Source organism: Mycteria americana, chromosome 12, assembly GCF_035582795.1.
Source record: "Mycteria americana isolate JAX WOST 10 ecotype Jacksonville Zoo and Gardens chromosome 12, USCA_MyAme_1.0, whole genome shotgun sequence".
Lineage (NCBI taxonomy): Eukaryota > Metazoa > Chordata > Aves > Ciconiiformes > Ciconiidae > Mycteria > Mycteria americana.
In genome coordinates, this window is record NC_134376.1 from 17668231 (window position 1) to 17692902 (window position 24672).

At 41.5% G+C, this 24672-nt stretch overlaps 1 protein-coding gene across 17 annotated transcripts in view; it reads right to left on the bottom strand.

The window, feature by feature from the left end:
* The window catches only part of ADCY9 (adenylate cyclase 9), a 99246-nt gene that overhangs the window by 37401 nt on the left and 37173 nt on the right, over nt 1-24672 (bottom strand). For 16 of the 17 annotated variants that reach the window (XR_012777602.1, XR_012777597.1, XR_012777600.1 and 13 more), the window contains 3 exons: nt 12703-12875; nt 7367-7471; nt 2759-2976 (listed from right to left, as the gene is read on the bottom strand). Coding sequence is in view for 6 of the 17 variants with exons in the window: in XM_075515058.1 (XP_075371173.1) it covers nt 2759-2976; nt 7367-7471; nt 12703-12875 (496 nt within the window). In the remaining 11 variants the exon portion in view is untranslated. The remainder of the gene's footprint in view (nt 1-2758; nt 2977-7366; nt 7472-12702; nt 12876-24672) is intronic. The other variant, XM_075515059.1, reaches the window with a different exon arrangement.

Genomic DNA, 24672 nt, shown 5'->3' on the forward strand with positions numbered 1-24672 from the left:
CACAGACAAGTACGTAATCTGCTTCCCAGGAGGCACTGTGCCTTCCCAGCACAAGGGATTTCTCTTTTCCCTGAATTGGGCAAGACTGGGAAGTGGGAGATGAAAGAAACAAACAAATTTTATAAGTATTTAAACAGGAAACTGACCCAAGGCAGGGATTAAGGGCTGCACAGAACCTCGCTTCTGGGGGGAGCTTCAGATTTCCCTGGGACTCTGCTCTGTAAGTCTAAAGAGATCATTTCTATGTACTGTCCTGATTAGCGCATGAGTACTTGTTTCTTGTACTTCAAAAGGTTTATAACCTAAAGGAATATGTAATTTTTCTTGGAAACAAAAATCTAAAAAGTGAGAATCCTTTGAGGCTATCCCCAATGAAATTAAGTTTAAACATTTTGTACTCATACACTATAGTTTTCTTTTAAAGCACACAGTAACATGCAGATTACAATGAACAAAGCATGGTATTTTTATAGCGGTTGTAGTAAAGCCAGACTCAAAGCTCAAACTATACACTGTTTGCCAAATACATATAATCAAGTTGTAAGAAGATGCAAACTGATAACTTCTATGAAAAGGATTCTTGTATAATGCAATAATACAAACATCCCACACTAACACTGGCTTTATATTATTATTTTTAAAGACAACTGGAACTGTGCTGAGGTATCAGCTGCAAGGTGAAATCTTGGTGTGCAAAGAGACCGATGACCACTCATGAAACTCTCAGCCACGCACCTAAACCCTAGAAAGAGGCTGGAAATGAAAAATATCACCAGTGTCCAGCATTTCCTCCAGGCTAGCCCTAGGCAGCTCCCTAATGCAGTGTACAGGCTCCTGAATCCTCCCTAGCATATCATTAACTCTTCCCAGCTGTATAGGAAGCCTGCGTGAGTAATTTATGCACCTTATCACCGTATCTGGGTTAGGTACTTTCTGTTAATACCAATTTATGTCACAGACCAGAACACCAGCATCTCGCACCACAGTGGAACCCACTGCCCAATGCTAGGGGCTCACACTTTGCTGCTGCTGGGTTTGCAGTACCACAAAAGCAAAGCAGCAAAACTCCAGTATTCTTATTGCGAATGGGGTTTCACGTAAGATGACCACGGGGAAGTTTGGACTTTACCCCTCTCCCTGAGAAAACCCAAATTTCCCATTCAAACATGCTCACAGATACTAGATTAGTTGAGACCAACAATATAGTATGTTTTACTGTAGGTGATCAAGAATGTTTTTAAGATGACTTATTACATATAAATTCACATTGAGAAATATTAAAAAGGATTAATGTAAAACGGTAGGCTTAAACCATTTTGCATAGACCTAATTAATCAGAAGATTATTTTTGGAAAGTTATGTTTACATGCACTGAACTCAGCAGAGAAGTTTCCCTGGCAACAAGAAATGGCCCACTTAATATGGTAATGATGATATTTAATTGAGACAAAAAAAAGCTAGGCTTTGACAGATATCAAATCACGGTCCTACTTTTTCCTTTTTCCAAATCAGAAAGAATTATCCATTTTGTAAGTGGAAGAGGAAAGCACCAGGAACACAAGAGCTTGAGCTAGGTATCTTCAGCAAACCAACAGCATAAATTAAGCTACTTCTATAACTTAAAATTTGCAGCATGCTAGTTACATTTTAAACAAAAATCCAATTTGTTCTTGCTGATTTCTGCCAACATTTGGACCTTCCCAATCCTTCTGTCTTCTAATATTTGAAAGTATCACCTAAACACTATTCTCAGCCACTAATGACAGAACACACACAGAGGGGAAAAAAAAGGAACCTAAATTTTAATTGAAGTTGGCCACAGGAGACAAGCAATCTGAAAAAATCTAGAGAAGAGACTGGAGAGGGACTGGTGTCCCTCCCTCTCGCTCCTCCCTGCTTTAGTCATGTTTTCAGCTAAGACAACAGTGTCCCTGTTCCAAGCAGCCTGGAGTCTATACCAGCATACAGTTTCAAGGATATTTAGATAAAATACCTCTAATCTGAGTGGAAGCAGTGAAGCAAAAATAAGAATAGCCATAAATAATAACAAACTCCAGTTATCTGTTTAGTTGATCCAGTCAAGTCACTGCCATAATAAGGGAGATATGGTTGTGTGTTTACAAAAATCACACACTACTGAATTTTAGAGAACATATTTTCCTCTGCCCAAAAAAATAGGTTTTTGTTTGAAACAGAGAGAGAATCTAACTCTACAAAATGCTGTATGTAGGCAGTAGGGGCATGAGAATTCACTCCTATTAATTCTGCTTCCAAGCCTGGTATGATTTCTAGGCATTAGTTAGTCACACAATGTTATCAGATGTTGTTCTTTTGCTATATAAAAATGTGAGTTTTGTGGTTCAGATTTTATGTTACACTTCTAATTGCAGAGGAAGGTACATACTACGTGCATTAAGAGCACTTTTGAATGTAAAGATAAGAGTTCAGCTTCACAACAGGTCATTTAAAGAGTATTTTTCCTTTCCGAAGACTCGACTGAAGAATGACTGGTCACCACGGAAATGATGAAAAAACGTGGCTTTACATATTCCTGAGCAGAATGTTTCTGACATCAAGCTCCTAGTGTAGTTTAAACAGAATATAGATTAAGATGAGAAAACATACAACATGTTATATGTTAATGATATTTATTGACATTAGACAAAAAGCACACAAATAAAGATTAAAGATATGGGACCCCTGTTACTGCCTTCTCTCCTTTATACAATTTTACATTGTACAGCTCCATTTTCCTTACCTGTCTTCTTTAATCACATCCACAAAGTGAGCATCTGTCTTTTCTCTGATGTTTTTGAACCTCAAAGGAAGGAGAGCTGATTGATCCAGACTCACTCCGCCCCATCTTCCTTTCTCTTGCAACATTTCATAAAGCGAGGTTTGACTATTGCTGAGCTTTTCTTCCTGTGGAGGACTCAAAAGTCCATTTTGAGTCTTTGGACTGTGTCCTCCTGGAGCCTGAATGACAGAAAGCAAAACATACACGGGGAACATTAGTGGCTGAGAAAGTAGACAGCAGAGATTTCACGGAGCAAAAGTTGAAAGAAGCTCTTCCCTCAACACTCTGAGCTTTTACCTGATCATGTCAAAGACCTAACTCCACCTGCCTTGAAGTCACTCACATCTTCTGTAAATGCGTGCCTATTCAGGTGTCGTCTTTTTGCTTTTTATGTACCAAGTTTCCAAGGAGCAGAAAACAAAGTACATTTTCACACACTCAATGAAGACCAACCACAAGCCCAAATTTCATTCACTCATCTTAAGGTCAAGATTCTTCTAAAAAGCTTTTTAAATACCTACTTGAACTGTGCTATCTTTCCACAGGTCATGAGACAACTTACTCTACCAGCCCTTGCTGATCCTTCCACCGTCCACTACAGCCCTGCTGCTTTCCCAGACAGAGCTTCCTCCTTTCTCCTACCTGTGGGAACATCTCCCTTTTGTACATCTCATCATCCTACAAAAAAAAAACGATCCTGCAAATTAAACTACATTTTCTTCACTGGCTAAGATACACTTCTTCCTTCTGGTCTTCTTTTGCTTTTGTATTATTAATACCACATTTTTAAGTTTTGACACCAGCTTGCAACACAGCTTAGGTACACAGTATTATCAATTCTGCTTTCATTCATTTGAGAACACAAATTACTTTCAACCAAAAATTATTCTGTTTTCATGGAACCTGAAGTTCCTTCTTTTACATTTTCTTTGACCTAGACCAACATGCACTGAAGCAATTCCAAAAAAATTAGACAACTAAATATGGTTAGAATGAAAATGAACTGCAGTTAGTCAGGACCATTTTCAAATGCAAACATATATCAAACTTAGCATATTTGAGTGCTCACCTCCCCCCTCCATGTCTTATCATTTATCACGTATCATTTATCCTCATCCTGAAACCCACTCATGACAGAAGTTTCTTCATTTCTGCCTGTAGAGCAGTCAGCACAGCAGTGACAAGCTCCTCCAGAAGACTATTCCTGGATGCCACCGCAGTGACCATAAATAAATACCATAAATATCATCACCACCCCAACCATGCACTGAAATATGTTACTTAGATTGTAAAATCAAATTAGTTAAAGTTAAGAAATATGTGGTTTCTGGCTGCCCATGCAAAATTAGTTCAACCTCCTTGTGTATCTATCCTGTAAAGCAAATGAGGCACATGAATATAGGCAGGTATAATTAAAGGTGCAGACACAACCAGTGAAGATACAAGACTAATGGAGCAGCAGGAGAACATCACCTTGTGGAGGGAAGAGTCAGAAAGCACTCGGGCTTGGCTCACTATCACTGCCAAGACCTCAAGAGCTAAAGTCATAACAAGGTGTGTCCTGGAGCTACAGGAAAAGCAGGAGGAAGGTGAGCTGTGCTTCTCCTTCCTTCCGCCCAGGAGGGACGCAGAATCCCCACCCTGCAGGCTGCCCCGATGGAGGTGTGAGCCCCTAGAGCCACGTGCTGAGAGCCAGGAGATGAAAGGATTCCCAGTCTAGTCCCTTCTACCACTCACAACAGTTGTTTTGGCAGCTTGCAGGTGTTCACAGCCCAGTGACAGCAGCTGACGAAGTAGAATAGGAAATTCAGTAGTTACCTTGGTATGCTGCCAATGTTTTACTAAAGAATGTAATCAACAGAAGAGAAAGGTGATTTCAGCAACACAGATCTCAGCAAAAGCAGAGCAAAAACTCTTGGACCAGATAGGTGCTGGCGTATGACAGAAGTGCACTCTCCTGGTAAGCCGGAAGAACAAGAACTTCTCACATAAAAGGTCACCGGTTTCTTTCTTAAGGGAAAACATTCAGCGGCTTCAGAGCAAGGTCCTCCTGCAACCATAACACGTTATCTAGCCAAAACCTCTCTGGTTTTGAGATGAGGAGTACTAACAAAGGCAAGCCAAAGAGAACTGTCCAACAAGTTGCTAGAAGTGAAGGGTCTTCATTGTTTGGCTTTTTTGTTTTGTGTTTGTTTGTTTGTTTTATTTATTTATGCTAAAGACTATATTTGCTCAGAGCCCTTCCCAGAAAAACTTGAGGCCTAAAAAAAAAAACCCCACGGTCACAGTTATCGCCTTTTTTTTTCCCTGGTAAAGACTCTTTCTCCTTTTCCTCACCCCTGCAGCAGATGTCGTTACTTGAAAAGCAGTAACCAAGAGAACACAATTTTTGCTATGAGCAGCTCAAATAAAAGATATGGACTCCTGTGCACTGTTTGCTTTCCCTGTCTGTTCTTCAAGTTCATCTGAAGAATGCAGGGAAAATTTCTGCTCTTTCAGAGAAGGTCAGCATGGACTTCTCTTGGCCTTTTCTCTTTAGCTCCTTGGCAAAGGCTCAAATCCCTAAGAAAATTCTTCCCTTCAGTCAGCTCAAGGTTTTCCTGTGCTGTCTCCACTCTGCTAATCTTAACAGGAGGGGATTAGAGTGTGAAACTGCTTGTGTGCAAGAAAATCCTATTTATTAAATGTTGTTAGCTCCAACGTTACTGTGGTTTCTGATGGCAACAGGCTGTACAGGTTTTTTTGAGCACCCGGAGATTTGACGTACCACGTGACAGTTTCATCTCATCAAGAGACAGGGAGGCTCCAGAGGCTGTTGGGACCCACGAAGGTCCAAGAATGCGGTTAACTTCATTAACGTTCCCTGAAGACAGGGGAAATGAGTGCTGCAGGGCCAGGCGCAACAACGCGGCATGGGAAGGTATAGGCTCCAGAGATGGGTAGGGGGAGCTTATGGCTCTTCTTCCCAAGAAAGCCGAGACTGCAGAGAAGATTTGGAAATCACATGCCACGGCAACTTTGTGCACATAGCTGTTCTTTAAGCTTTCAGTTAAACAGGCATCCCAGAGTTACTGGTAGCCACCTAACTGGTCCAAATTTTTGACTTAGCAATAATTAAACCAAATCAAAGAAGGACATGCGATTGGTCTCCACTAGCACGTTTCTTCCAGTAACATTAAGGACATTTTATTCAGCACTGTCCAGACCTCTTTTAAGCAAGGTTAGATGACTTGCTGATTAACACACATGAAGCTAATACAGCTGTAGTAGGAAGAAACTTAATGGATAATTCTGATGAAGACAACATATGACATGAGGCAGTTGGTACCTAAGGAAAATCTCTGTTTGCAGTCGGTTCCTGGAGATCCCTGGCACGTGGGCAGAGGCAGCCTAAGGAAGAAGCATCTCGCGCGTACCATCTTGGCAGCCTGGGCACATCTCCCACAATGTTTTCTGTCTTAAAGATCTCATGCTGTTCCGAGACCAGTACCTGCTGGCCACTCTGCTCTATCTCCCTCAGAGCTGAAGGGATTATTATTTTATTTCTTTCTTATGCTGTTTCCTAGGAACCCTGGCACAGAACATGGTCTACTGTGTTACAAACCATCAGTCCAGTAGAGTAAGGCAGCCCCTGCTTCTGAGCTTACAATTTAAGCACAGAAGACAACAGGTCAAATACAGGCAGAGAGCAAAGGGACAAACACAGATTAATGTCATAGCTCATCAGTAGAATAAATGCTGGCAAGTTTTTCCATTAGCTTTATATGCGAGATGAGTTGTAAAGACAGATGTGAGGAAAAAACCAAGATAGCTGTCTCTGAATGCGTTTATAAAATGATTCTCCCCAACAAGGGAAAGCATTAAACTTATCTGAAAATATAACAATCAGGTGATGACCATTGGTATCCAGTCTGCATTTAGGCAGAAGCTTAATACTCAGGAAGGAGTGAGAGGCGACAGGCAGAGCAGAGAGGCTATGAAGGCCACGAACAAGACAATAAATATGCACCGCCTGGTATTGCGGAGGAAGTAGGTGGCTTCAGTGAGAATATCTAAGCAACAGGCAAGGAGAGCAATCCTGGCAGCAGCACGATGAATATGTAAGACGCTGTATTTGTCGGTCAGAAAAAGGATGCCTGCTGACTTAGATGCTGTGAATTTCAGCTGTGCGGGTGAACAGGAATGACTCTGTCTTAGCTTAGAGCTACAATGCAGAAGACATTGGCAAGACATACGTGTAACTTGTGGATAGGTGACACACAGCCAACTGGTGTAAGAGATGGAGAGCGTGGTAGTGTTGTTTGTGCGGCTTTCTTTGGGTTGCCTCAACATAATTTAAAGAGTCCAAATTTTAGGTCCTTCTCGGTATCAAACTAGGCCCATAAAGTTACTAATAATTTTGAAAATTTGGGGGGGTCAACAAAATTTTAGAATGCAACTGCTCAAAATCAAAACTGGTTCTGCTGCTTAAGAGCTTGAATAAAGGAATAGCAATACAAAAATGAGAAAGCTAACTGAAGCAGAGAAATAAGGGAAAAGAAGGGATAATACGATAAATACTTAAATTACCTTAGTACTGTTTTTATGCTCATCCTGACAACCATTTTGGATAGCTCCTTCGTCTATGCTGACATCACAGTGGGGAGCAAGGGTGGTACTACATGAAGGGCAAGGCTGCAATGAGACAAAAAAAATTTAGCCAGGAACATTCTGGTGTCCTTGTACTATTATGCAATTTATAATTTGGTCCACTTGTATGCTTGCAGCATGGTTAAAAGATAAACAAAGCTACAGAATGGGAAGCACGGAGCAAAATTTGACTGGAACAGAATGCACCATTTCAAAAATAAATCACAGATCTTCTGTTTACTGAAGCTAAATCTAATCCAGGAAAGCTTTACTAGTGTAAGATCACAGATATACTGTCATCACTGCATACTAGCAAAGGACCTCCCTGAGAAGAACAAAATACTCTTCAGTGAGAGAAGTGCAATCTTCTTGTTTAAAAACTGCCTGCAAAAGGATCTGGATGGCATTAGGAATGAAGAGTTAGCACAAAATGCAGCAAAATTCAAAAAAAGCATGAAACACCATGATGCATTATGAACAGTACAGGGAAATGGAAAGCAACAAAACTGAAATTAATAAAGGGAAATACTTTTTCATATAGTGCTCTAAGACAGTAGAATGGAGCTCAGGCTATGGTACATTGTTGAAGCCAAACACCCAGCAAATGTCAGAGGAAACAAGGAAAGAAAAACCATCGGGACTTGTAATAGTTGCAGGTTACGCATTTTGGAAGCAACCTAAAATGCCGCACTTCATCTTTAAAAACAACCTAACCCCTTAAGAGTTAAAATGTGATCTTCTTAATGAGAATTAACCCTGTATCTGTATCTTGCAAGTTCTTCATACTTTTCTCCAGTCCTGGCCATGTACAAGCAGGATGCTGCGTCAGAGGGACTCTGTGTCTGATCCCTATTGGCGATTCCTCTGCTCTGGAGGTGGCCAGGCTTGCCAGAAATCTACTCATGGGTACAGAGACACCAGTCACCGGGAACAGCATGCTAAATTCAGCGCACTATACTCCGTGGTGGTAGGTGATCCACTAAACATGTTCATGAATTTTCCAACAAGCAACTTGAGCCTTTTTTCCCAAGCTCAACACCCCCCATCCATTGTATGTTTATTCTGGACTCAGGAGGGATTGGTTCAGGCGTCTGTAGTGTATTGTTCTCCTGGTCCAAAAACACAACAACAACTGCCTTCAGGTTCACTCCTTATTTCAGAGACCAGTGTCTATGTCTTTTCAGAACCGACTTTTCCCTCTCTGGTGTCACAGCTGAAATTAAATAATGTGGCACCTTCAATTTTCAGGTTGTTACGGCGTGGCATTTCTCCCAGCCCACTCTGCCTGTGACTGCTGATCCACCTAATCACTCAACAATAATCACTCAACAACTCTCAAAGGCTTTCACAAAGACTCTGAGCCTTCTTAGCAGCCAGCAGACCACCATCTCCGCTGCTCCTCAGGAGCACGGTCTGGGTTAGGGCACTGAAATTACTACGAGTTTCCTAATCTGGCATCAGATAAGCAAGTTACATCCAGTTCTGAACCTGTACAGTCTGAACAAATACCAGCGTACTTGAAGAAACTATGAAGTTGGTTCTTAAATGGTTTTGTTTAAAAATAATCTAGGACTAAATATCATTAATGCCTTGGCCACTCGGCCACTCCATGTGGAAGGCAATATTAGACAGCTTTAAAAACTAATATGATGATGGGCTAACGAGCCTCCTATGCTCCTAGAGCATTAGCTAGTTAGCAAAACCAAATACCTCTAACATCAAAAATAAAGAAAATACCCCCCCGTCTGATCTTGCTAATAAATCAGCAAGACCACCTCAAACGCCTAGCTCCTGGGGTTAAACTAGAAGACAAAAATCTCAGAAAAGAAGCCCGACCTTTTGAGAAGAGGCAGAAGTCCATCTGACTTACCCCATGTGCTCAAGTCAACATCATTAACTTCATTCTCTATTGCAGACACTCGCACAAGCTCAGTGCGTATGTGACCTCATCACAATGAATAATACATTAATGCACTTTCAGCAAACACCAAGACAAGCAAAGCACTTTCTGTTTTCATACCAAGAGATGATTAAAATGTTTTTACAACAGCTTATGATTCCCAGTCAAGTAAGGGATTTTATAAAATATGATAGGGAAAATAAACTGACACCAAAACCGATTAAGCAAGTTACAGTGTTTTCATTCAAAAAATCAACCGCCATTATAGATTACTTATAGTTTTTAGCCTCTGTCTTCACCATTTTAATTATGTACACGCATTTTATTGATATCCATACTGCAACAAGGTTGGCAATTAAATGAACTACAGAAACACTGGAGGAGAGGAGGAAATACAATTCCTTTCATGGATCAATTACTGTTGCATTCTCCTTCCTGACTTTCCTTAACAGATCTTGTCTTCTAGAACACCCGTTCAAGTCCAAAATGTCGAAGTCATCCTTTGCATCCAATATGGCCACTTATTCCCTTTAAAACAAAAATATTTCAACTTGCCTGTAATTTTGCCCCTCCTACTTAGACTCTTTTGCAGAGCCGGAGTCATCTCCTCCTACACTGACACTGTTTACAGCTTTGTATTTAAAAAAGTTGGCATGTAAGTCATGCATTTTAAAAAAAAAAAAAAAACCAAAAAAACCAAAAACAACAATCCACTGTAAAAAAGAAATCCACTCCTTTTCAAAAATGGTGCATGATCTGTGATTAAATTGCACAGGTGTGGGGATTTTTTAAATATATATATATATATTCAATACTGTAGGACCTACTCTAGCATGGCTGGCAAATTAAACATTCCTTGAAAGCTTGACCCAGCCTTCTCAGTCCACAATCACTCCCATAACAGAATCCCCAGCAGACAGAAGGCTGGTGCCCATCTGCACTCGAAAGCGTGCTACGGAGTTTGGAATACCTGTACCTAGCCATGCTGTGAGAAGCGTGTACGCTTTGTATTCCCATGCTGCAACTACAGTTGCAGAACACGTTTTTTAAGTAAGTGCTCAGCATACACACGATTGCTTCATCACTATGCTATATGCATTCTGACACCGTTTGTGGCATGCGTTACATGGATGCTTATCAGACCACAGGGAAAGCTGACTTTGGGGTCATTCAAAATTCACTCCAGCATCAGTGTATTTTGGGCAAGGCAGGCATGCTATTTTCAAAGAGTTGTGAGGCTGCTTAGGAAATCGCTGGCCAGACCTGCAGTGCTCATGGTGATGAATAAGAACAGGTACCTATAAGCATAAACTCGATGCAGTAGCTTTAGCACAACGGTAGATAGGGTATCCAAGAAGGCTGAAACTGAGCTGGCACTTGTCCTAGATGCTCTTCTGAAGCAGCTTCTTTTAGCTTCTCCTTCACTTACTCAGATAGCCACTTTTGCGTTGTGCAGCATTTAAACAGCAATTAACAACCAGCCGAGACGGTCCCAGAGCAAAAAATCAGGGACTAGGCAGCAAACAAACATCGTGGGCCAGCAGCATGCCTCCACACTGCATACTAGCCGTTTAGCCATAGCAGTGCATCTGCATCTACCCTCCTGCAGAGTATGTCACCCCATGTTTTAGAAAACACATACCATAGCTGAGCCTTAACAACAGATTTCATTTTGGACTTGAGTCGTTTTAACAGCATGTACCACAAGTTAATACATAGCAAATTTTATCAAATCCTAGCTGCAGTCAGATCGGTCCTGTAGTTCACGGTCCTCCAGTTACAGCTTACTTTGCTGTCTGACATTAACAAAGCATCCTCGCTTTCTCTAAGAACAGCACCCTTAGTTTTACTGCTTTAATCCCTCCTCTCTCCCTTCTGCTCAACGGACAGGCAGCTCAGTAATACTGCTCCACTTGGGACGTTCTTCTTCCTTCACTACTTGAAATAATGGAGTTCCTACCCCTTACTGTCACATCCGTACCTCTGCATGGCCATGCACTGCGCAGCACAGACAGGCTTATTTGTACAGGTACCCACTGACTACTCCAAAATGTATTTTCCTACCTTATTTGATAGTACCTTCATTGAAAGACAAGAGAGAGCTGGAAAGCTGGTGCCTGAGGGATGCCAAATATATTCTTTCTTACACAGGAGAAGGAATAGAAAAGTATCACCAGCAATTTGGATGCAGTCAAACCACGCACAGCGCCTATTTTGGGGAGGGATAAAGATGGCTACAGCTACCTTCTGTAGTTAAACGGTGCTGGCTTGCTCTGTAAGGAGCTCGCTTACCTTTGGACCATCTCTCTGGGCCAGCGTTCCAGCTGATCTCACTTGCAATCCAGTGTTTTTACTCCAAAACTTAAAACCTGGCACAGAGGCAGGGTAAAGGTGCCTGACTCATGCTCTCCTAATCCAGACGACAAACATAGAAGCAGCAAAAATGGAGCAGCATGAAAGTCACACACCCCCCTTCAACTCTGTCAGCTAAACCTCAAACCTGCGTTGAAGAGATCCCCTTGGGACTAAACGCACTGAAGTCTAAGGACAGTGACCTGCAGATGACCACCCGTGGTTCTGACATTCGTGCCCATCTTGGGCAACCCAGGACGAGGAACTCTTAGCACAAATGAAAACAGAGAATAGACATCTGTTGTTTGGGAAATCTGTTCTGAGCTGGAAGATGGAGAGTAACAGCAAAGCTTCAAAGCAATACACATTGTTTCACAGATTTCCTTGTCAAGAGATCTTGCGAGAGGTGTGAACATAACAAAATGTCATCATTTCTCTAAGCTGAATCCATACAAATCATTGCCCTCAGTTCTAGATGTAGGTTTCTAGAGCAAGCAGACAAAACACAATTTCATAGCCTACCGGAGCATTTTCTCCCACTGCACAATCCCATTATCTTTTTGTGGGGGTGTCTGTTATATACTCCTATGAAAAGGTTCACAGGTCCATGACCTGCACGATAGAGGAACGGCAGAAGCAGGGTGCAGCAAAAGCAGAAAATCACAGAAGTTACAGTAGCTGCTTAAAGCGTATTCTTTATTCCCCTATAAAATCAAGACCATTGAAAAAGCAGCACTGACCTCTCAGTCCTGAAATATATATATATAAAAAAGTATTTGAAACCACCTTCAAAAAGCGGTTACCTTACTTTGGGGATTCCTTGTCAACTGGCAAGGCACTTTGTAAATTTCTTTTGTCCCTCAAACTACATTTTGTCACTACCTGTATACACACACACATACATATATACACAAATATATAAAGCAGTGCATAAACAAACCTTACAGGTTTCCCCATCCACACATCTCTCCCTGGTTTGCACAGTTTGACATCTATACTGCTTGGGTTTAAAACAAGAACTCACCTTAGGTTTTTCTGCATGTTTGAGAGTCTTTGTCAAGTCACTGGTGTTCTCGGCTGACGATGCTCCCTGTGTCCTGGCTCCATCTCCGGTCTCCAAGCCAGGAAGCAATGCTTGCGAACAGCTGCAGTGGGGTTCCTTCACCTTCTGACCAGAGATCAGATAGGTCTTCAAACCTACAGAAAAAAGAAATGAACAGTCAGAACCACAGAAAGACAAAAATAACACTCCTTTGGGCTTCTCAGATATGAAATACAGTAACTATCAAAGCACTATCAAGGCTCAGGAATACAGCACACAAAAAAAGACAGTGGTTGGGAACAACCACCAGGAATATAAAGATGCTCTGTGTAACGTGGTGGCAAATAGGATTGCCCAACATCCGCTGTCCCAGACACAAGAGGCTACTCTAACACACAGCAACAGCCAGGACTGACACGTACTTTCTTTATTCCATTTTCACTCCCATACTTCTGAAAAATAGAGCTAACATATTCACTTCCAAGTTGTAATTTGATCTGTCACATTAACTCTTTATTTCTGGAAAGGATTTGCAGCCTGTTTTTCAGTGATATCTGTGTTAATATTCTACTTCTGAAAAATCAGCATGTATTCCTCCACTTGCACTCTCCATTTGTCAGAGAGATGACGTGAAGATTGCTTAATGCTGGTAGCACATTGAGAAAGGAAATGGAGTTTAAGTGCTAGAAAATCTGATGGGTTTTCATAGTTAGTGCAGACTTCACATTTTTAAAGAACAAAATCAATCTCTCTCTCGCACATACGCCCACACACGCTCTCTGCAACTGTTGCATGAATTGAAGCATAATTGGAAAGCAGATCCAATATTAAAGGCCAGGCTGGTAAATACCATGCTGTATCAAGCTGAGCTGTATCAAAAACCTGTTCAAAAAATAAAAGATCTGAATTTTGTTTAGAATATCGCTTATTTTACTTCCTCGAAACTTTGCGTTATGATGTTCTGGGTTATTTCTAGGCACAAAGACTAAGAAGGAGCTACTAATCACACTGCTTTCTGAATTCAAATGAGTTAATTTTATTGCCACTGTATGGGAAGTCTCCCACTCAGCAAGGAAGGGCACTGTTGTGCTCTGAAAAGCATGGAGGTCATCAGCTCTCAGAACTGGAAAGCGCTCGTCATTTTGTGCTACCAGAGAGTGTTGTCCCGTGTGATTCTGCAGCCAACCTCTCGCTCATGGGATGGCTGCTGGTTTTGTATTTGGGTCAGCTGTGCGTCACCCCCTCCCTTTTTCTGATACTTGTCACCCAGTTGCAGCCAGACACATGACTGTCACAGCTATCGATTGCACTCAATTGCCTCTGTCCGTAGAATGAAAGCTGGAAATAACTATGTCAAGTTGCAGCCCTTGGAAGAGGGCAGGTTTGTTTATTATGATAAGGTCATTCTCTCATAACCTTCTTTACAGACAGAAAATCATATTCTGTAGACCTTTTTTTTGTCTGTAATATGTAACACAGACAGTACTTTGTCTATGACCTTTCCAATAAAAATAAGTTAGACGTACTAATAGCAATTTTGCAGTTTCTCTGTTTATTCCACTAGTAACTTAAGCTCCTGAACATTTGTACAACCGATGCAGAAACCTACATCTGTATTGACCATTTCAACCTCAGGCTCAAAAGCTGCTGGGAAAGCTACGGTGTTCTCACAGCCTCTCCAAGCTCTGGGGCACTCGCTCTCCTATTTGAGATGTTACACTATGAGCCAATCTTTATTTTTATATCGCTTATAGTAGCGCTTGGATTTTATTTGGCAGTGACGCCTAATAAAATCCTGAGCTGCTGCTGGCTTCCAGATGTAGGGCTGTCTCTTTAAAACTTACATTGAGGGGGGTTGTCATTTAAGGAATTCACCACAATCAGCTTACAATTATATGTTTACTGTGGTAAAAGCTAGAGCATTGAGCTTACTACCCCTATTTTTAAAAGCTACCTTAAAGCAACACAATTATTTTACCATTTCTATTATTCCTCTATGTTTTTTTCTAAACAAACATATTCTCTTTGTTTTTTTGTATTTTTGAAAAGGCACTTTTTATGTCTTACTGTACCGCATAGCATAATTATTTCGTCAATCTGTCGCAGACAGTAAAATTATCTCCAGTTTGAGCTCCACACCAAGAAAAAGGGAAAAGGCTACGGTACGTCAGTAATTGAAAACGTGTTTGGGAAAGAGAATCCACCCTCGCCCCAACCTGAAACCGCAGCGGGCTGCGGCTCCTCGGCCCCGCTCCACCCCTCGTCCTTCCCACCCATGGCAAACCCACCAGCCCACGGCCACTATCGCCAGGTTTTGCATCGAGAGCCGCTCGCACCCGCTTTGTCCCCCAGGCTTTGGCTGCAGGGTTTAAAGTTGGCTAAAATGGCTGGTCGCTGGCACCGAGAACTGACTACGAAAATCTCTATTACCTCCTCGTGCTCCCCAGCCCCGCCACATCCGCTGAACAAGGAGCGTTACTCAAAATGGGTATTTTGAAATCAGACAAAGAAAAGCCAATATCCTGAAGAATCACAGCATACGTTTAGTAAGAAGTCAGCAGGGTTACTCCTAGCGCTGAATGCAAGGTCAGGGTCTCAGGAGAGCAAGTAAGGAAAAAAGGTTATTTTTGGAAAGTTTTAGAAAATTACGAGGTGTAAAAATCTTTCAGCTTTACAGAACCTTACTCATATTGCCTACCTAATACTTTGTTTGTCATTAAATCGTTCTTATGATAGGAAAATTTTATTTGCTTTAGTATTGCTTGCAACTCTGTGACACTTCACAAAGCAACTCCTATATTCAGTCTGAAATATTTTGGTATAAAAAAAGGGATAATTAATTCAGTAGAACTGTACCGATGTAACTAAAAGGTATTATACGGGAACAGTATTCTTCCTCCTTCTACATTACCAGTAAATTAGTACAATCAACACTGTCATTTTCCACACAAACAGTGTAGGGAGCGAAAAACAGTCACACCACCATGCAGCACGTTTAAATCAACTGGGTAACGCAACAACGTTAAATGAATAAGCCAACAACGGAGAAGCTGCTATTTTATGTGAAAACCAGCAAACACGGTGCAATTTTTGGTGCGTGTTGCTGTGCAGCGATGTAACTCAAGACATGGCAATGACAGAAGTGCTATGAGATGCTTATACTCCCATTTATAAAGGCAAAGCTCATCCTTTCTTCCCCTCCTGTCCTTCTCAATCTTATACTCATTCCCTTCCCCCAGATTTATTCAGAATAAATGCTGAAAAATAAGACCACCTCAAATGGCCTGGTAGCATATCTGTACTCTGGCAGGCTTTATCCTGCAGCACATTTCTGCTTTTTCCAGAGATGGCTCTTGGAAGCAAAGACGGGGAACTGACTGCAACAACCCACCCCCAACACACTAATCTAATGTATATAGTATTTTCTGCCCTAGGGAAAAAATGAGCTACATCATTTATCTTTTAGAAACACAAGCCATTTCCTTCACTTGTCTTCAAGTTCTGAAAATCTGTAAGTGTTATAAAGGGTAACAGCTCCTGCATGCTGAGCCACAACACTCATTTCTTGAATTCAACCATTTTGAATATTGACATGGCAGTGTCTGTAAAGTGTATTTTTGACAAAACAGGTGAGATCTCCATAGAACTACAGTGGGTTCGTTAGTCCCACTAATACTGAATTTTAGAAGCATTAGGAAATTTCTGTACTTGGCTCCTTTCTTCAGTTAGCTTTTCTTTTTATCAGTGGCATTTCTCTGAACTTATAAAAACAGAAAACCATCCCAAACACTAAAAAATACTCTTAATAACAATAAAAAAAATCATATGCATGCACTCACACACAAATATTTTCTGTATGCACAAAAATAAACAAAAGTATAAATAGGGCTGTGTATAAACATCCCAGTCTTCAACCTGGTTTCGGTAGCGTGAGAAAACCCGGTCGTTGCAGAGCGACTGGAAAGTTCAGTAACGCAGCGCAGACGGGGGGCAAGCGGAGACCGGGGCTCCCTGCCCAAGCACTGCCTCCCTGCCAGCCCCCTGCCCGCACCCTGCCCGCCTCCGGGTTATACCGGGATGGGTCAGGCTGGAGCAACTCTGCCATCCTCGACTGTAAGTGTGTTTGCAGAGAAAAACTGTCCCAGGTAACTGGTGGGGAGTCACTCGCTGGGAAGGAACCGGGAAAGGGAGAGAAAAGATGTTCCGGTCCTTCAAGTCTTTAAGCAAGCCATTTATGTCCTTTCTTTCAGCTCATTTATCCTCATGACCTCAGGACAGAAGCTGCTGTTATGCCAACCTAATCCAATTTTTACGTAAGTAGAGGGCATCCCTCCATGCATCTTTTAAAGATGGGATGTCTTCTCCTACAGGAGATCTTGAGAGATGGGGGATTAATACAAATACTGGTAAGCAATCCCTTGGTAAAGTAAGACTCAAATTTCAATTTTTGATGCTCTACCTGTATGGAATTGAAACTTTTTAGCCCTCTGTTGATAGCAGACAGGAAAATTACTTTCTCTCTGGCAAACTGAATGTGTCATACTTCTCACATCTCTATCTAACAAACTTCAAATGCTTTTGAAACCCTTTTCAGCACTGATTCTAAGAGACATGAAAAAACGATGGCAATATTTCAGTCATGGTCTTACCGATTCGTTTAATAAAAATGTCATCCCACTCATTATATATCCCTGTTCCTCCCTCCATGAATTGCTTCACCTTTTTAGTTGCAGTACAGGGAAACAGCATTTAACTAACAGGTGACCTTCCTTTTCAGAACAGTAACCAGCCTTTTCAGAATAGTAACCAGAATAGTAAATAGCCTCCCAGTAACCAGCCCTCTGTTCTGTAAGACTAGCCATATTCCTTCTATTGATGTAATAAAATCCACATTGTATTGATTATGCCCCCTTTTACCAAATAGCTTTACATTAATGCTCCTCCTTCACTGTTTATCTTTCCATCGTTTCCGTTAGAGTCTACATACTTTAATCATATCTCTTTCCAAATAATTAAGTATAAGTTTACGAAACTAACTGAGCTTGATTTTCACAACCCTCTACTTTTTTTGGTATCTTACCTCACAAAATCGAATTTGCATGAAAGCTGTTTCATCATGTAAAAAACAGTGACTGTCACTCCCACGTGAGACCAAGAATTACTTTCCAGCTAGAAAGACATTTTAATCACCTGCCGCAGTCTGCCGTGATGTGGTGTTAGCTATTATCTTTAAATAATTTAACATCTCATTTTATATAACTCTGATACCAGTAACTAGTAGTGGTATAGCAAGCTCATAAAAAAGCTTTGCAGTTCAGGATTGGCTTTAGCCCCTTTCTTTCGGAACTGATCTGTTGTAACTCACTTTTGGGTTATGCTTCTCTGCAATCAATCAGCTCTTGCCTTCTCTTTTTAGAAATACAATAAAAAGTTTTCTCCATGCCTTTTAAAGACATCATCATGACACTTTGCCAAAAACCTGGGAGTGAAAATCCTGGTATTCAGCCACTGCCACTCCAGGGAAAGGAAACAGAGATCTACATTTAGGTTTCCTCATACAATAAAATATGCTGCTATACAATTTCATTAGACTCTGACTTGCTCTGTAAAATAAATTATTAACTGCAATTTCTGGAATGTAATATGACAGGCAAATCACAGTTTTTAAAAAAAAAAAAAAAAAAAAGACCAGAAATGTATTTACTACTTCTAATTGCAGTTGCTTTTTGGCATCTCTTCTAACTCTTCCATGTTGGTTTTTTTCCTTGTCAAAGCTTAAATAATTTTCCAGGTACTAATCTAGCCTAATGTTTATGCAAGAAATAATACAGTGCATACCATCATTCCAGGAGCTTTCGTAGCCTTTGGGTCCAAGCTGTTGCTGGACCTAAAGATGATTTTCAATTGCAAATACTCTCCCTCATTCTTAAAATTCAGTAGTTGCCAAGTCTGCCTGTATTTATGGGGACTGTTTTCTCACTTTACCGTGCTCACCCTTGCACAGAGAGTTCATGCAAACCTCTTCCTCCCCCCCAGCACAACGCTCTCATCTATTGAACTGGGAACTGGTACTTTACCCCACCCCAAGGAGCCTCAGAACCAGCAAAAGCCAAGCAAGGCCACTGACCGCCGAGAGCCCGACGGCACTGCACTGCCGTACTGACATGCGCCGGTAATGCGCTCAACTACTCAAAGGAGCAACTGCCCATAATATACAACTGTAACGTGAAATGCTGCTCAAAACACATAAACGTTAGAAACTGAAGTACAGAAGCGTTCACTTTATTTCACTAGAGAGCAAATGTGAAAAGGGGCAAATGTGAAATTTAAAATCCAGAGGTACCCAGTAACCAAGCTGAACGTAGTGCCAAGAAATGTCCAACTTCAAATGTAAATACGGGCTGTTACTTTTTTTTTCCCTATTTTGCAATCTTAATTTAGCAAAAGATTGTTATACTTAAGAAATAACTTCAGAGAGTTTTTCTCCTTGAAGCTTCTAATAATTTCATGATTAAAGTACTTCTGTACACAGAACTGAAGAGAGAAGCAAAAGCTCAGAGGAACATCCTTTCCTGGGCAACAGCAGCTGGTAAATACAAACTGGATAATCAAAGGGGTCGCAATACCCCTGCAAAACATCTTTCAGTCAATTGAATTGTCATAGTTGTGAGAGCGGAAAAGCCACGTGCTAGTAATAATTCTATGCTGCAACTCGCTGGAGTCACTCCGACTTTGAAGCTCAACTTTAGGCTTTTGGTTTTCCGAAATTTAGGCATGTAAAGGCCTATAGCTACATTTTTAATTTCAAGCAAGCCGCTGCATTGTAATTATATCACCTGGAGAGAAAATAGCAGTCGAGCATTTTGGCAATTGGGAAAAAATAATAATAGTTTTTTAAAAAAATTAATAAATTTCTGTTTGAGCCTCTGAAGCAGCCCAGAACTCGTGACTGCACAGTGCCAAAGGCTGTGCAAAGAGGCCACGTACAGGACAAGTGCTCGCAGCACCTTCCTCCCCAAAGAGGCACGGGCAGACGATCAAACATCTGCTTGCCCATGTTGAACAGAGGAGAGTGCAGAGCTTCCACAGCAGAACCTTACAGGTTCCCTCCAGGATGTGGAGTTGTTAGCCTGATCTTTAACTGCAAGAGGAGAGGATTTTCCAGCAGGTTTACAGGATGCTCCAAGAGTGGAAACACTTGCCTAACCCAGCCTGCTAGCTGTGCCCAACAGGCCGTGCCAGTTTATCTGATTTCCTGAAGGAACTACCAGCAGTTGCGTTCAAACAACACTAGAGACAACATCTAAGAAAGTGCTGTTCTCCCTCACTCCTGAGGAAAGATCAGAGAGAAAGGAAGGAGTACTTAACTTGATATTTTGTCTTTACATTTAATCTTTACTCCAGCTGCAAGGCCGTAATAGCTCCCACCCCACACATACCCATGGGGTGCTGCTTTTGCTTGCTTCTGACTACAAACTCACAGTTCCCTCATTTTTACTTTTTCTAGACCGCCACCTTTTTCACCACCTTCCCAGATAAACTAAACAGGATTTTCAGAGAGGAGTCGAACACCTTTCCATAACCATACAGCAAACGCATATTTACTTTATCCTTTTAGACAACTTCCCCAGCACGACTGAGAATTACTCCTCTTTCAGGTACACTGTCTCTCTTGCCATCCTTCCTCCAGGTACTAGGGGCAGCCCCACAGACTACACCTCTCCTTCAGCACACGGCCCGATCTCTCAAATGCAGCAGGAGAGGTTAGAGCTGCGAGGTCCCGAGGTCCGACGGACGCGGACTTGCTCCTTGCAGAAGACCACAGACAGAGGTGTCCTGCATTGCAGAGTCCCTTCCTCTTGTCGTCTTCATGCCTGAAAGCAGCCTGGTCCCTGCAGAACCAAAGCCAGCAGACTTCTTCACACACAATTAAGGAAGACTTTTATGTTAATTCTTATAATGCCTATACAAAACGCTTGCAAATTTCTACCGCTTCTGCGCAATATATGGTTTGTATGCAACATTACACACTGCAGCGGTTTACTGAACACTTCAATATTATTAAATACAATCTAAAAACCCCTACATTATGATACCCATCCTTCTTGAAAAATAGCGGTGGAAGAGCCAGGAAAGTCAGACACGACGCATCCCACCGGTCTGGCAAGTGGCTACGTAGAATGACATAAAAATATTCCATGAGTTTTGTTTTTTTTAAAGACCTAAAAATACTCTTAAGAATTGTCCTGTTGCAGTCGAGGATTTCAGCTTTCAATGTTCAGATATTTCAGCAATATAGCTGGAAACCAAAAGCACATCACTGGCTTTTATATCACAGGCATTTTCTGCCACTCACACTGCAGGACTGTGCAAGACGACATTGGATGACTTTACAAAAAATAAAAGTAATTTTCTCCAACCTGCAAAGCTGCATTTCCTATGAAGCAAGTCCCACCCTCTAACCCGTAGAAGCCACTTCCAGCTCAGTGCAAACAAAAGCAAGTAACCCAAAACGCCTGGATTCTAACAAACCAGCCTACCTGGAAAAGCACTTTGAATGTATGGAGCAACATTTCCTGTGGCTAAAATTAGAAAGGGAATTTATGAGCCGACTTGTTATCTTAGGTCTCTGGAAAGCAGAAACAATGATAATAAGAAACAGAACTTTATAGACTGGAAACACAAAAGAAACTCCAAAAAACAAAACCCCAAACCTATCTTCATAATCTTTAAAGAAGAACTGCAAAGAGCCAGAGAAACCAGAGGCATCTTCTATACTATGGAAAACCACTGTTTTTCTTATGCCTCTTTTGTTTACCAAAAGGCTTACTTTTGATCAGCTAACAGACAACAGTGGGTTTGGAAAATGCTGATCAACAACATATGTATAATTTTGGTATTCAACATCTGCCAGTTTTAAGTGGGGAACCCTGGACCCAAACCCACAATCTACATTTATAGCTGAACTGCAGAAATAAAGTTGCAGGCTGCTGATCTATCCTCCTTCAGTCTCTTTTATCATCTTCTCACCTGGGGGGGGACCCCAAACAAAAAACAGGGAGGAGAAAAAGGCCTAGGCATGGACATGCAGCTCAAACACAAAGGTCTAGCTACCACTGTTGGCTCAGGAATATATTTACATATGTATTTTTAAATTCTACTGGCAAAACGAAAGATGGGATGATGAGTGAGACTGATGCCTATATCCTGGGGTTTGCAACTGCCCTTATTTACTTTCTGCTCCACGGGCTTCGCTGCTGCCAGGTGCCACTGCCCACAGCCTGAAAACAAATGGCAGACGAGCCCATTCCCTGCAATGGCTCTTGGTTTTGAACTCATTTTTTACTCAATACAGCTCACAGTTTGACACCTTAATAGGAAAGAAAAGTAGGTTTGAGTCAAAAGGTAAGCCTGGGATTTTTCAGTCAGAAATAGCGTGCTCCACAAGAGAAGCTTGAAGTCCGGCAAATTTAGTAACATGTTGCAGATAGAAGATTATCTCCGTCCTAAGGATTCCTCACAAAACCTAAGGGATATATGATGTTCCTACATTTAAAGCAAAAAGAGGGCCTCACTCCAGCTCTAGGATATTTGGGATTAACTGGTAAAGATACTGTCTGGCTTTCACTCGCGCTGCTCAATCCTGTAAACTCCCCTGCAGTCTTGGTCCCCAATACCTTTGTGAAAGCAAGTTTCATGATGCAATTACATGCGTGGAAAAGCATCTGCTATTATCTTATTGGCATTATTTTTCACATTTATTGACTATCCCTTTGCCCTCTGTGTTAATTTTAACAGCCGGGAAGGAACAAGGCATGATGAGAGAACATGCAATTTTTGCACAATGCAGCTGCCAAAACAAGAGTCAACCAAGCACACAGGGGCATGGCTTTTCAGGGGGTTCAGACTTCTTCAAAAATTATAATATTCCTACCACAGAGTATATTTTCTGAAAATATACCTAAAGAATAACGAATTAGAAATTGAATCTAACTATGAATTCAGCCCGTTTAGAAATTCAACATTTGCTTCACTGGCTGGATTGCGAATGAGGTGCCAGCGCTGAAGAAACTGCAGAGGCAGAGGAGGAAAAGGGATGCTTTGCAGCAGGGACGAAAATTGAGGAATCTCAGCCCCAGTAAAGCCACTCTCTAGCACTACCCTGCTCACTACTACACCCACTGTAAATTGCGAGCTGTGGTATGGAGACATCCAACCTGCTTTGCATGGCTGCAGTGATGTAAAGCAGATGTAAATACATTTTGGATATACAACATGCCTGTTATGGCATGCCAGGGATTCTGCTCTTTAAGAAAAATGATACGGTCACAACACTGTAGTCTTTTGAAGACATTGAAGAGCGACATTTCCTTCCGGTTTCTTGTTTAGGGTGCAAATGTGGGGTTTTTTTTTCCCTTTCATAATTGACAAGAAAGTACCTCAAAGTTCAAAACCAGATGGCTAAGGCAATAACCAAGCTTAACTTCTGCCTAGCCTTCCATTTTACCAAATGCAGGACCACGTATCGAGACCCAGGAGTTCCTCTGTAACGCATTATGTGCATCCCTGTACTTACATCAAATTACTGCTAGTGGCCAGGCCACGATAACAGCATGGAAGTCAGCAAGATGATGGAGGAAGCCTTTGGGAGTAGCTTCCCGTATAGTCTCTTCAATCCTCTTCAATCCAAGCTTTTGGTCAGGCATCTGTCAATGTTTCCCTGGTGAATTTGCACACGTGGGAAGTTCTGACATTCCAGATTGCTCAAAGAGTGCAACCATCCTCTGGGGATATTCTATTCTATGACATACAGCATATACTTCTAAAACCTCCTTTTATTATAAACAAAAAAGTGTTTCCAACTTAAAACTACATTTTACTGTGGGAGGGAAACAAGCGATCAGAAAACTGCACAGGGGAGATCTCCAAGGCAAGGACTTCAAATAATCTATTTAAACAGCAGCATTATAATAGAGAGATCTATGGATAGATGAGGATTTTTCAGGAAAAATTCCACTCCTCTAGACGGGACAATTATACAAAGCCACAAGCATTCCAGAAAGACATCCTATATATTAGATTTTCTTCTGCCCACATACTGGCTGGCATACCTCAGGAACTACAGATGGCCATACCAGCCTCTGCTACACACAGGCAAAATTTAATAAGTTGAAGAGAGAGAGGCTCCAAGTGAAAGTTTGGTCAGCTCTAGGCTCTCGGGAATGGGAATTTATTCGCTTTAAACTAAAAAGGCATGGCCAGATTGAAAGCGGTTAGAAGTCTATTAGAAATCCCACCCAGGAAAATTTCACTTAGGACCAGAAGATGCCACCTATCTTTTTGATTGATGTTTTAGAAACGATGAATAGTGAGCGTGCAGGATGGACGAAAGGATTCCAATAAAAAAACAATAGTCTGATGCAACTGGAGCCTGCTCCGGCCCTTGGTAACAGACTGAGCTATTGTGGCTCTCGGTACTAACATTTTTTTAATAGAATCCAGACAAGAGCACGCACCAATTTAAACAAGACTTTAGAAGTCTATTTTGTTATACTGGTGCAATCTCTTTGTGTTGACAGGACTACAATCAGGCAAATTCTTTCCCTCTTGCATAATGCAGGTAGTCTGGATTTGACATGCTAAATCAGCATTTTATTTAAGCCAGAGCAATCCTACAGGCTAATTATGCCCTCGCGCAGAGCCGTGCAACTGCACTGCTCTCTACGGACTTGCAGGCAAGTAAACCTGAATCAACTGAGAAACTCATGCAAACCTACCGCGAGCTGGTGGGCTCTGCACGTGGAACTTTTTTTGGTTGGATCATTGTTAAAAATTCACAGTCTGACATTTAAAAGGTAAAGCAAAAACCAGACACCATACTGTCGCCTGCAGTTTTCAAAATCTTTTTTCCATGCAACTGATCGAACAATATTGAAAACACACAGCAAGCAC